General features: G+C 42.5%; 1 protein-coding gene across 2 annotated transcripts in view; it reads right to left on the bottom strand.

Annotated features, from left to right (window-relative positions):
* Window positions 1-525: 525 nt before the first annotated feature.
* Window positions 526-12,900, bottom strand: part of TATDN1 (TatD DNase domain containing 1) — a 38,980-nt gene continuing 26,605 nt past the window's right edge. Inside the window, exons 8-11 of one of the 2 annotated variants that reach the window (XM_006879305.1) lie at window positions 11,936-12,012; window positions 9,320-9,390; window positions 7,558-7,684; window positions 526-667 (exon numbers count right to left, since the gene is read on the bottom strand). In XM_006879305.1, coding sequence (XP_006879367.1) covers window positions 565-667; window positions 7,558-7,684; window positions 9,320-9,390; window positions 11,936-12,012 — 378 coding nt within the window. In that variant the 3' untranslated portion in view covers window positions 526-564. The remainder of the gene's footprint in view (window positions 668-7,557; window positions 7,685-9,319; window positions 9,391-11,935; window positions 12,013-12,900) is intronic. The other variant, XM_006879304.1, reaches the window with a different exon arrangement.

The raw sequence follows: 12,900 nt of genomic DNA, 5'->3' as shown, positions 1-12,900 counted from the left end.
CTCAAAGGCATCAATTCTTCTATCATCCCATGTCGTTGTTTAGTTCTCTGATGCATAACAAGTGATTGCGAAGACCAAGGCTTGTATCAGACGCACCTTAGTCTCCAGAGAGACACCATTGCTCTTCAGTACTTTGGAGAGGTCCCTAACAGCAGAAAGCAGTATATTTGCTAGTTATTCTGTTTTTGGAGTGTTGACATAAAACTGTCCTTCCAGCCTTTTTAATAGCTTACAGAATTGAGGGTTTTCATTGATTAAACTAGAGCTTTAAATGTTGTTGTTAGGTGCTGTCAAGTCGAGTACAGCTCATAGCGACAACAAAAGAGCTGAATCCTCGTACCATCCTCACACTTTGTGACACACAGGAGCCCATTGCAGCAGTCACTGTGTCAGTCTAGAGCTTTAAATAATGACATAAAAATCCTGATCTGATTGTAGGGATATAAATGAGTTTGACATATGGTGGCTGATACATAATACTTCTTACAAAGTGTCCAGTTAAAACCCTTTATTGATGCTTTCCGTAAGTTTTGCATACATGATTGAAAATGGATGATAATGCAATTACATATCAGGGAAAAATACTTTAATGGTGTTGTTATAGAGAGTATTGGCTAATTCCAGAGGGTCTTCATCTCTTACTGCTGACATTATCTCCAGTATTTGGCTAAAACAAAAAAAGAACAATCAATTCCCCAAGTGTATATTTATATTCTCTTTTAAAGTCTACAAAGGTACTCAAAAGTCTCCTTACTAGTGCCTTTAACTAATAAGCAAAGCTCAGTAATTAGACGTTTTAGCAATATGACTAAAGTTTAACTTATTATTGATAGATTATTTGAAATAATTAAAGGCAAATTTCTAATGCTGTCATGGATATAACAAGAGCCGAGTATCAGGTTCAAATCACCTGTCTTAAGTGCAGCACAATTATGAATGTAACTCAGTTGAAACATATTGGTAAGTCAGTAGTAATGAAGGAGAACGCTGGTGGGCCTAGTGGCAAGAAGCTGCGCTGCAATCCCGAAGGTGGTGGCGGTTTAAATCCACCAGATGCTCCGCTGGAGAAGGAGGGGCAATCTCCTCCTGTGCCAGCCAGATCTGATTTGATGGTACACAACAAGCGGAAAAAATCCCAAAGGTAAGCACGCTGAGGAAGGGTAAGTGCCGTTTCATTGTGGTTTTGTGTGTGGACAGCCCAGAGCTCCCTTCAGGGACAGGACGCTATGCTGTGCACTAGTTAGCCCAGTGACAGGAGAGGATTTACTTTGAAAACTTAGTCTTGATCCCACATTCTTTGTCCCTGTAAGCAACGAACTGTCTTCTAGTTTCTAGGCTTAGTGTAACTTGCAGGGTACTGCTTCTTAGCAGTTTTATACAAAAGTAGGATATTTTGTATACATGACTTTGTCAAACTTTTTATTCCCTCAAAGATACATTTTAAGGACAACATCTAAAGGAATTAGAAGAGATTTATGATTAACTGGAGTTGTTCCTTGTTCCTTTTCCAGCCACCAAAACTTTTTTGGCATCTAGACAGGGAATAAATGAGAGTAAATTTTTATTAACACCTATCATATGTGAAAGGGGGGGACCACAACCATCGGACAAAGAGCTTTTAAAGAATAAAGGAACATTATTCAGGAAAGGTAATTTTCATGGACACATTAGCCAGTTTCTCTTTGTTTGCACAAGCAGATCACTTAAAGCATCGCAAAATCCATGGCTGCCATCAGCTGGTTCTGACTTGGTGACCCAGCCGGATGCAGAGAACTGCCCTGCAGGGTTCCGAGGCATTGTCCCACTTCGCTGGAGCCGCTCAAGAGTTAGAACCGCCCTTTCCGGTAGCTGAACGCTTAACACTGTGCCAGCAGAACAGCTTGTTTGGAAATAGTGGCACATACTCATTTAACCAACACCAAATGGGCTGGTTATATTACATTTTTATGAACAGTAAGAATATGCAAAAATCTGATATTTAACCTAGCTCACTGCCATCAAGTCCAGAGTCTATTCCAAGTCACAGTGACCTTCTGAGGCTGTAAATCTATGGGAGGAGACTGCCCAGCTGCCTTCTGCAGAGCAGCTGATAGGCTGCTCACCAGGTCAGCATTTTGAGTCTGATATGTAACCCCTTACGTCACAAGAGGGGAGCTCTGCTGGCCTAGTGGATAGGAGTTGTGCTGCCAACCCCAAAGCACACATTTCTAATTCATCAGCTGTTCTGAGGGAGGAAGGCAGACAGTCTCCTACGTATGTGATTTACTGCCTCTGAAAAGCTGCTGGAGGGTGTGCTATGAGTTGGTTCCAACCTGACATGTAACAACAATCTAATTCTCTTAAGATGCCAGAATTGCCTCTCAACTACTGAGAACTCCCGATGGTCAAGGATTTTGAAGCACTCACAGCTTTGCTATGAAAGTCTCCTGGCGCCAAGCAGAACATTCAAACATTGTGTTAACTGTGCTGATAACGTTGACTGCAACCTTAGAACATTTTGCACTCAGCATTTACGTATGTAGATTCAGGAGCCTGCAAAGCTGCAGCTCGCCTGGAAAGGCCAGTGAAGTTCAGCATTTACATGGCATTTTTAGCTAGGCACAGGTTTTAAATGGCATGCCAACAGGAATCCAATTACAGGTGTTACTCCGTGTTTAGTACTCATCTACATAAAATACCAACACGCAGGGGAGTTCTGGCGGCATCTTTGTACGGAGTTGTGCTGCTAACGGTGCCACTGGCTGCTGGAATCTCCTAGCTGCTCCAAGGCAGAAACATGGGCAGTCTCCTCCTGTGTGATTTACAGCCTTCTGGAAAACCGACGGAGGATCGGCTGGGAGTCAGTTCCTACTCTATTGCAAACGAGTCCTAGCCCTGAGAAGGAGCAATGATTCAGGCCACCCCGCTCTCCTTCCCCACCCTTCCCCCACCGCCAGGCCAGCTGGTTTAAGAACAAAGCACTTGCTGCTGACAGTCCTTTGGGTCCTGATAAAATCTAAACTACTAAACTCGGCATTGAAAAGCCCTTGCAATCTGGCCTCACTCAGCCTTCCCAGACTTGCCTTCCTCCCCTCATCCCTGCATCCTACTTTTTGTCACACTAAACTCATTGTTCCCCTGGAACAGCAAGGCTCTCTGCTCAAGGTGATCGACTCTGGCTGGCCTGCCTCCTATCTGGGCTTAGAGAACCATCAAAATGCCACCTCAGTAGAGCTCTGTGGTCCCAGTGGAACACACCCTCCACAGGAGTACTGCAGCCTGGGCTCTTATCCATGTGCTTGTTCACTCCAGGAGGGCAGGGATCCTTGTCTGATTTGATAAAATGTCATACCCACAGTCCTGGTAGGATGTAGGTCATAGTACAAGAATGACGATGGACTGTGTGTAACCTTAGTGACATGTATGCAACCTCCAACATGTTCCCAGGAATTTAAAATCTAAAAAGGAATAAAGGCTTCTGCACAAATAATTACAAGGTAAGACTCATGGTGGGATGGAGGATGATACAAATGTAAGAATTGCTGATTTGTAATTAGCACTGTACCAGAGGCATGTGCACTTGGGAAATGTGGTTTAAATGTTTGCAATCATAAATACTCATTTCTCCAAGTTCCACCTATTTATACTGACAGTTGATCCACAGCTATTACAGTTCTTAATACAAAGCCCCCACTACTGTGAAGTGATTGAGTCTGCTACCCCATCAGGCTGTGGATCTTGACTCTGGCGGAGTGCCTGCCTGGGGACTCAAACTGCCGACCTGCTTGGTGCAGCAAGCTGCTGCCATGCCATCGGTGTCTTTGGGGTAACTGTCTACGTGTAGAAACATCTGAAAATTTGGTCTTGAAAAGCTACAGCTCAATTCAGCATGACCTCACCTCAGACAGGCTGTTTAGAAAACACCCTTGGTCACCCTGCTGCCAACTATTCCCTCAGCTGAGTGCTAGCAAAAAGGCCACTTCTTTCCAAAGAATTATTCAGAAATATTGTCTTCTGACTCAATTTGCATGGTACTTAAATTTCATAAAAATTGCAAGTGATTGTTTGCTAACCAGAATTGAATATTTCTACCCCTATGAGCGTATAAAGCATTCAGTTTTAAAGTCTTTGCCAGCCCCAGTGTATAAAGGAACTTTTCATATCGTATCCTTCACTTTTGTTTTGCTGACTTTAAATATAGCTTACCTAAGAGGGACATCATGCTTAGGAAGGTGGAGGGACAGCACAGGAGAGGAAGCCCCTCGATGAGATGGATTGATTCCGTGACTGGGGTAATGGGGGTAGATGTGTCAGAGACAAGATTGGCACAGGGTAGAGCAGGGTTTAGGGTTGTACAGTGGGTCTGTAGGAGACACAGGTGACTTGGCACATAACAATACTCTTTGTCATAAAGGGAAAAAAACTAAAGAAAGATGGCTCATAACAACTTCAGTGGCATCAACTCCAACTCAGCCTTGGAGCAATCCTATAGGACACAGTCTCCATGGCCACCAGAGAGGAAACCCCTCAACAAGATGGACGGACACAGTGACCGCAGCAGTGGGCTTAAGTGTCAGATGACGAGAATGGCGCAGGAGAGGTCAGGTTCAGATCTGTTCATAGGGCTACTATGAGCCACAGTCAACGGCACCAAACAACAAACTACAGCTCAGACTGACACACTTTACTGTGTAAATGGAAGGAATGCCAATCAAAATCAATAAACACATGTTTTTTATGGCTGTAATATGCCCAATTGTCTGAAGTAGTCAACCATACTGAATGATTCAATATTAATTTAATTATCTGTTTGTTCATACAACTTTGATGGCATTCCCATTAAAATGATCAAATCCTCCTAATAATTTTCCTTAAATATTCAACAGTCCCCTTTTCATATGTGATGATGATGTTCTTATATTCCATCGAGTCTCCTGCAACTCATAGTGGCCCTCTATAAACCCTACTCTATCCTGTGCCAATTTCACTGTCTCTGACAGTGACACCTGTCCCCATTTCCCCAGTGATGAAATCAATCCACCTCATAGAGGGTCTTCCTTTCCTGTGCCATCCCCCCACCCTCCCAAACATGATGTCCCTCTCCAAGGACTGGTCCCTCCTTGCACCATGTCCAAAGTATGTCAGACGAAGCTTCAGAATCCTTGCCTCCAAGGAGCAGCCTGGTTTAACCCTCTCTAGGCTGAACCAGTCTGCTTTCTTAGCAGTCCATGCTACATTAAATACTCTTCTACAACATCACAGTTCAAAGGCATCAATTCTTCTATCCTCCCTAGTCATTGTCCAGCTTTCTGATTCATAGCAAGTGATTGTAAAGACCATGGCCTGTATCAGACACACCTTAGTCTCCAGAGTGACACCATTGCTCTTCAGTACTTTGGAGAGGTCCCTAACGGCAGACTTTCCCACCTCAATACGTCTTTTAATTTCCTGGCTGCTGGTGCCAAGAGTGTTGACTGTAGAGCCAAGCAAACTAAAGCTGTGAACAATCTCAATCTCTTCACCATCCATCCTGATGCTGCCAATTGGCCCAGTGGTGAAAATCTTTGCTTTCTTGATACTGAGCCTCAATCCATATTGAAGGCTTCAGGTTCTCAGTTTCAGCAAGCAGGGTTGTGTCATTTGCATAATGCAGATTGTTGATAAATCTTCCTCCAATCCTGATGCCACTCTTCTCCTCATACAGCCCAGCCTCCTGGATAATCTGTTCTGCATATAGATTGAAAAGGTATGGGGATAGGACACATCCCTGGCGTACGCCCTTCCCAATTTTGAACCATGCAGTGTTTCCTTGCTCTGTTCTGATGACTTCCTCCTGGTCCAATTACAGTTTTCGCACTAGCACAATCAAGTGTTCTGGGATTCCCATCCTTCTCAGATTCAGCCACAGTTTGTTGTGGTCTACATAGTCAAACACCTTTGCATAATCAATGAAACACAGCCATTCCTAGATAGCCATTCCTCTGGTACTCCCTGCTTTCAGCCAAGATACATCTAACATTAGCTACAATATCCCTAGTACCATGACCCCTTCTAAACCCAGCCTGGACTTCTGGCAGTTCTCTGTTTATGTGCTATTCCAGTTGTTTTTGGATAATCTTCAGCAGAACCTTGTTTGCATGTGATATCAATGATATTGTTCAATAATTTCTACACTCTGCTGGGTCACCATTCTTTGGAATGGGAACAAATATAGATCTTTTCCAGTCAGTTGGCCAAGTGGTTGTTCTCCAGATTTCTTGACACAACTTGGTGAGCACATCTAAGGCAGCATCAGATGAAATACGTCACTTGGTAAACCATCAATTCTTGGGGCCTTATTTTTTGCTATTTCCTTCAAAGCACCTTGAAGTTCTTCCTTCATCACCATAGGCTCTTGCTCATATGTTGTCTCATGAAATTCATCTGTCTGCCAATTCCTTTTGGTACAATGACTCTGTATACTCTTTCCATCTTCTTTTAATACATCCTGGGTCATTTAATATTCTGCCCAAAGCATCCTTAAGTATAGCAACTCATGGTTTGAATTTGTTCTTCAGTTCCTGAGCTTAAGAAATGTTGAGCAAGTTTGGCCCTTTTGATTTTCTGACTCCAGCTCCTTGTACATTTCATTGTAATATTTTACTTTGTCTTCCCACACTGCCTTTTGAAATCTTCTGTTCAGCTCTTTAATATCATGAATTATTCTCTCTGCTCTCTTCTCAGAACTCTAGTGCAATATCCAGAGTCTCTTCTGATATCCATTTTGGTCTTCCTCCTCTGTCTCTGTAATGACCTTTTTACACTCTTCCTGGATGATACTCTTGATTTCCTCCCACAACTCTTCTGGTCTGTTATAATTAAAAACTGATTCTGATTTGACCCCCTTTATCCATGAAATTCTGTAAGGAAATACCCTTTTCTGGTGCTTGGAAATGGAACCCTCATACCTTTGCTCAGAAGCTTAAATCAAGGTGCTATTTCTTAATCATTCAGGCTGTCCATTTAAAAATGCTAAAGTACAGATACTTTCACAAGGAGGTTACTGTTAATATTGCATTTTTAGAAAAAGCAGGGAAGTCACAGGACTTAAGCCATGTGAACAGCTTTAAAATTTTCTGTCTCCGACCAAACAACAGCCAGACTCACATGTGTCTCACCCATCACCCAGCCGCAAGAAAAATGATTCTGTTGAGAGGATCCAGAAAGAGGATCTAGAGTAATTCAGTGCAGGCTCCTTCCAGTCACTGCAGTGCAATGTGTGGAGGGTTCAAACCTGAAGGAACTTCATTTGATCCACAAACTTTCACCAGCTAATTATGCCCTTCCCCCTCCTCCTTTCCATTTTATAAGTGGCGTCTGGTGGCTGATTTAGTATTTCTTAGTTGTTGTTAACCGACCTAGAGCTGACCCTGCAGCGGGTTTTCAGAGGCAGTTAATCTCACGGGAGGAGATTGCCTGACAGAGCAGTCGGTGGATTCGAACCATGTGCCTTCAGGATTACAGCACAGATTCTTACCACTAGGCCCCCAGAGCTCCGTTAGCATCTTTGCAGAAAAGCTCTGAAAGCAGAATACGTACATTATATGGCAAGGCTCATTTCTGTCTTTCAGGCAGTGCCCACTTTCCCACTTCTTCTTGGTTGGGAAGGACGTTTTTATGTATTTTGATCCTGCATGCGTGCCTTTGACTCCACACCATGGGGCATCTAGGGTTAAGCAAAGAAAAAAGAGCCTCTTAAAGTTCTGTTTTCAAAATAATTCTTTAAAATTCCAAAGTCATTAAAACATATTCTTTAAAACATAACCTACTATTCTAGTCAGCCTCAAAAGAGGCAAAACGTAGCTCTCAGAGCAATTTGAGGAAAGCTGAACCAATAGGTTGTATTATAGAACTTACTGCCCCACAAACCCCTGCCCTGCTAACAATATTGGATTGTGGCATATTTATTTTAAAAAAAGACAAACCTGTTTCACCAAAGGGTGCATTTTACATAAAGCAACTTTGCTCTACAACAAAACCCCCACCCCCTAAAAAAGCCCGAAAAACCCTACTCTAAAATGGACCTCCGGTGGTGTGGTCTGTAGGACTTTCACTGCTAAACTTTTAAAAATATTTTTGCTAAAAGTATAAGTTTTTTCTTTATGTGACTATAGGGAGCACTGGTGGCCTAGTGACTAGAAGCTGCACTGCAACCTTAAAGGCACGGGGTTCAAATCCACCAAGTGCTCTCTGGGAGGATGGGAAGTCTCCTGTGTGATTAACTGCCTCTGAAAACTGGCTGGAGGGTCAGCTAAGGGTTGGTTTCCACTTGACACTAGACAACAAGTGACTGTGGTTGTTTTTACTATAGTTGTTTAATATTAAAAGGAACACACATGAATAGAGTGTAAAGTGAGGTCTAGGGATTCACGCCACAGAGATTTCATGTCCTACCTGCATCTCTGTCACCAGCCAGGGAGTTCTTGACTTAATGAAGGATATTTTTCCAGAACAGTTTGGTCTATTAGAGTTCATGATAGCAGGACAAGGAAGCCTTGGATTCTAGGATTGAGATAATATTTGTAGCTTCTGTGTTTTATTTTAGGAGGCAAACGATGGGATTTTTTCTTGTTATTAGCTATTGCCAGTGGCCCCCAACCCATGGTAGTCCTGTGCACAATGGCTTGAAATCTGCCTGGCCCCCATAATGTTTTCATTGGCTAATTTCTAAAATAGATTGTCAGGCCTTTCTTCTTAGTTCTTCTGAAGTCAGAAAATCGCCCTAAAGCCGGTTCAGCATCATAGCACCATGCAGTCCACCAAGTTGTAGTTGTACAAAGTACCCTGTCTTAGACCTACACCTGGGTCTCCTGCACTGAAGGTGAGGTTTCTACCACTGAACTCAATGCCTCATCCTTACATTCTAAGTTACTGTCCACTTTATTTAAAAGTGCTGTGCAGAGTTCATTTATAATTATAAATGTCGCTATCTAGAAAATACTTTTATAAGTCATTTTAAAAATACTGTATAAAAATTCTATTTGAATAATTTTTCAAATCCTGAGGAAATGCTTGGGCAAGACTCATTGTTTAAATAATTTAACTATAACCTAAATTCTTAGTTAACATGTTTCCTGACAGCCACTTTTAACTGTTTAACTTAGTTAAACTTGTAAAGTTAAAAAAACCACTTGCATTACTAGTTTTTCATTTTTGATAGTCTTCAAAGGTCTGCTGAAAATTAGGATTGTTTAAGTTGAAAATATTGTTTGTTTAATAACAGTTCAGATTTTCTTCCCCACATAGTCTTTTTGGTTGTGCTCATTTAATGCAAATTAAAATTTTAAAAACTAAAACTTACCAGTCTCAATCATTAATTTTTCACTAGGTATTGACTTCAAAACTTCTAAGTTAGCCTCAGTTTTCAGTGAACTAAAAAAGAAATAAAAATCAGGCATACACACTAATGTGCAGACGTAAACAGGTGGCATTTACTTTTTCACAGAAACTTAAGTTACTAAGCTTTGGCACACTGCTATTAAACCACCTTTTCTCTTTAGAAAGTTACGTGCACAGCTGTATTACAGAATTCAAACTGAGATCCATTCCAACTAGATCTTACCTTCAGTGGGATGTAATTTTTCCTAATGTTCGGTGGATTCTTTAATAGTGCTTTGTATCATCTGAAATTTGCTTAACTTGGAGGTGCTGGCTGTCTGATGAACATCTTACCATCGTTCATGGGTCAAAGACACAGGGATTCACTGGCGTGAGGGAAGAAGTAGTACATACTGAGAAAGAGTGTCTTAACAAAAGATGAAAGTCACAGGTGCTGTTAGAACCGTGGTTTCTTTACAAGGAGATGCCACCTTGATTCTCCTCCTCTTTGCAGGCAGCCCTCCCTGCCCTCTACCTGGAAGGTGAGGTTCTCCCACTTGCATTTTTGTTCCCAAGCTTCCTGATGGGTACTTGTCTTTGGGTACTCCCTGTTTTCCATCCGCAGGGCACTTTCATCCTTCCCATTTTGACTGGCCCTCTCCCAACTGGAGGGAATAATACTTACAGAGGGATTTCCTGCCCCACTACTTCTTCCTGAGACTTTCATTAGGTAGATTTTAGAATTCTTGAAATTAGTGGATTAAGCCATTTTGTCCATATATTCTTCATGGAAGATCCCCTTGACTTTAGTTTTCACTGGCCTCATTCAATTCTTTGCACTCTATAAGAATTTTCTGAATGCACCCTGCAGTGATTTCCTGGAGGAAAGAATGAACCTGCCCCTTGACTGCAAAGCTTGTTTGGCAGTGGATGTCAAGGCCAAGCAAACTAAAGCTGTTAACAATTTCAATCTCTTCACCATCTATCATTGATGCTGCCAATCGGCCCAGTGGTGAGAATCTTTGTTTTCTTGATATTGAGCTTCAATCCATATTTAAAGCTGCAATCCTTGACTTTCTACAACAAGTACTTCAGGTCCTCTTGTTTCAGCAAGCAGGGCTGTGTCATCTGTACAATGCAGACTGTTGATGAGTCTACCTCCAATCCTGATGCCACATTCCTCCTCACAGAGCCCAGCCTCCCGGATAATCTGTTCTGCAAATAGATTAAAAATGTATGGAGATAGGACACATCCAGGAGTACATCTTCCCAATTTTGAACCATGCAGTGTTTCCTTTCTCTGTTCTGACGACTGCCTCCCGGTCCAAGTAAGTACAGGTTTCATAGAAGCATGATCAAATGTTCTCAGATTCCCATTCTTCTCAGAGTCAGCCACAGTTTAGATTGTTATAAATTATGGAGAGATATAGCAAAATGGTTGCTTCAGGAAAGCTGAGTTAGGGATAGAGGACAGGGGGCTGTGTCTTTTGGAACTATCTGACTTTTCAATTAATATGCATGCATTCCCTTACATATCAATCTACACAATTATTAATTCAGACTACAAAGCAGCTAGGATCCTGGAGCCCTGGTAGTAAAGACTTGCACTTCCAACTCAAAGACACAAGGTTCTCTCAAGATTCACTGCCTCTGACAGCCTGCTAGAGGGTCAGCTATGTGTCGGTTCTGACTTGGTGGTACACAACAATAACAAGAGAGTTAAATCGTCTTAACTCTACAACAGACAATTCTATGGTTATATTTTACCAAGAAGATTTTAGTTAAAATGATGTAATCAGAAGGTAATCTTAGGGAATGATGCACTGAAGCAGGGAAACAGGCTTCTATTATTTTGCAATTTACAGAATGAGACCCATGGACAATATGTGAAGAGACTGATGGGAGCTATCGGCGTCTGGACTCAGGGCCCTGGGCTGAGCTCTGCAGGCTGGCGGGACAGAGTATGTGAAGCTGAGCTTGGCTTTACAGCAGAAATGTTACAGAATGAGAAGCCGGGAGACACACGCTTCAGCAGAAAGCTCTGTGCTCCTGAGCGACTTGATGCTGTTTGTGAGCTGCTCTGAACCTCTCAGGCTCTTGGTCTGTGGAGCTCCGAAGACGATCAGGCCCTCGTCTAACCTTCGCCCTGGTCCCCATCATCCCTTGTGCATTAGCACGTGCGATGCCACGAACACCTGTATTCTAATAAAGGCTCGGAGGGAATGAAGCAGACCGCTACAGTGATGCTGAAGTCAACACAATTGTGTTTCATCTCTGAAACACTGGGTGGTCTATACCTATCAGGCTTGACCTCTTTATCATGTTCTATTTAGTTTCTTCTTGTTGCGTACCGTAGAGTTGGAATCGACCCCTAGCTGACCCAAGGCAGTTAATAGCATGGAAGGAGATGGTCCATCCTTCTCCTGCAGAGCAGCGGGTGGCCTCAATGTGATTACTGAAATTTCTAAGCAAAGATCAATGAAAAACAGGCACAAATTTAATGAGAGACTTAAGTCTTTAGCCGGCAATTCACTGTAAAACAATTTAAGGCATCTGCTTAATATAAAAGTAAAAACCAACAGACAACCTAAGCACGTACCAACCGTTGACCCCTATGTACAGATCCAGGTCAAGCAGGGTGATGGCCGCTTCCTTGGTCCCGTCGAATGAATGCACCTAAGGACACAGTGTAATGGTTTTACTGGAACAGTTCTGGGGAACACTGATTAGACTTTCTAAGCAAACATGCAGATGCACAAAGGATTTTTGGGCCTCAATGTTTCAAATATTGTGGCCCTTACAATGTGTTTTCAGATCAGATAGCACAATTATAACCTGTCATCATCTCCACTGACATGGGTGGGGGGGAGCGAGCTGCTGAGAATCTCTGCTGTGGCCTCAGTGCAGGTTCGTCCAGGAGGAGGGGCTGAGACACGGAGCTGTCGTCTCCATGCGGGCCTTGCTTTGCCAGGCCGTGAAACTCCTGACAGGCTGCAATCGTACCACTTTTTCATCACTCATTTTGTTCCTTTGTGCTGTCGAGTTAGGACTGGCCCACACTTGACCCTCCAGTAGGTTTTCAGAAGCTGTCAATCATGAGAAGATTACCCAGCTTACTCTGACAGAGCAGTGGATGGATTCAAACCAATCACCTTTGAATTGGGAACACAATTCCTTACCATTAAGCCATCAGAGCTCCTTTTCACTCATCTTAGTGGAAAATATTTGCATTTTCCTTCTCTGATAGTTTCTGTCTTATCTAAGTTCTGGCTTTTGTAATTTTTACTGTTACTGAATCATTTAAGTAAATTCTTATTTAGAAATACAGCAAATGAGCTAAGTTAAAAGCCATCAGGAATCTCAAGGGTATTAAATCTTCTCCCCATTCCAAAGTACAATTGCTAAAGGCTACATCACAGGTCAGGAAACCAGAGAAAAATGTGCACAGTAATGTTGTTGTTGTGTACCAAAGAGTCTGAACCGACACACAACTGACCCCCTGGCAAGCTTTCAGAGGCAGTTAATCGTAAGGGAGGAGACTGCTCATCATTCTCCCGCAGAGTG

This window comes from Elephantulus edwardii, unplaced genomic scaffold (assembly GCF_000299155.1).
Source record: "Elephantulus edwardii isolate Elephantulus edwardi_28Jun2011 unplaced genomic scaffold, EleEdw1.0 scaffold00003, whole genome shotgun sequence".
NCBI lineage: Eukaryota > Metazoa > Chordata > Mammalia > Macroscelidea > Macroscelididae > Elephantulus > Elephantulus edwardii.
The sequence above is the reverse complement of the archived record's forward strand: the minus strand, read 5'-3'. Positions and strand labels throughout refer to the sequence as shown.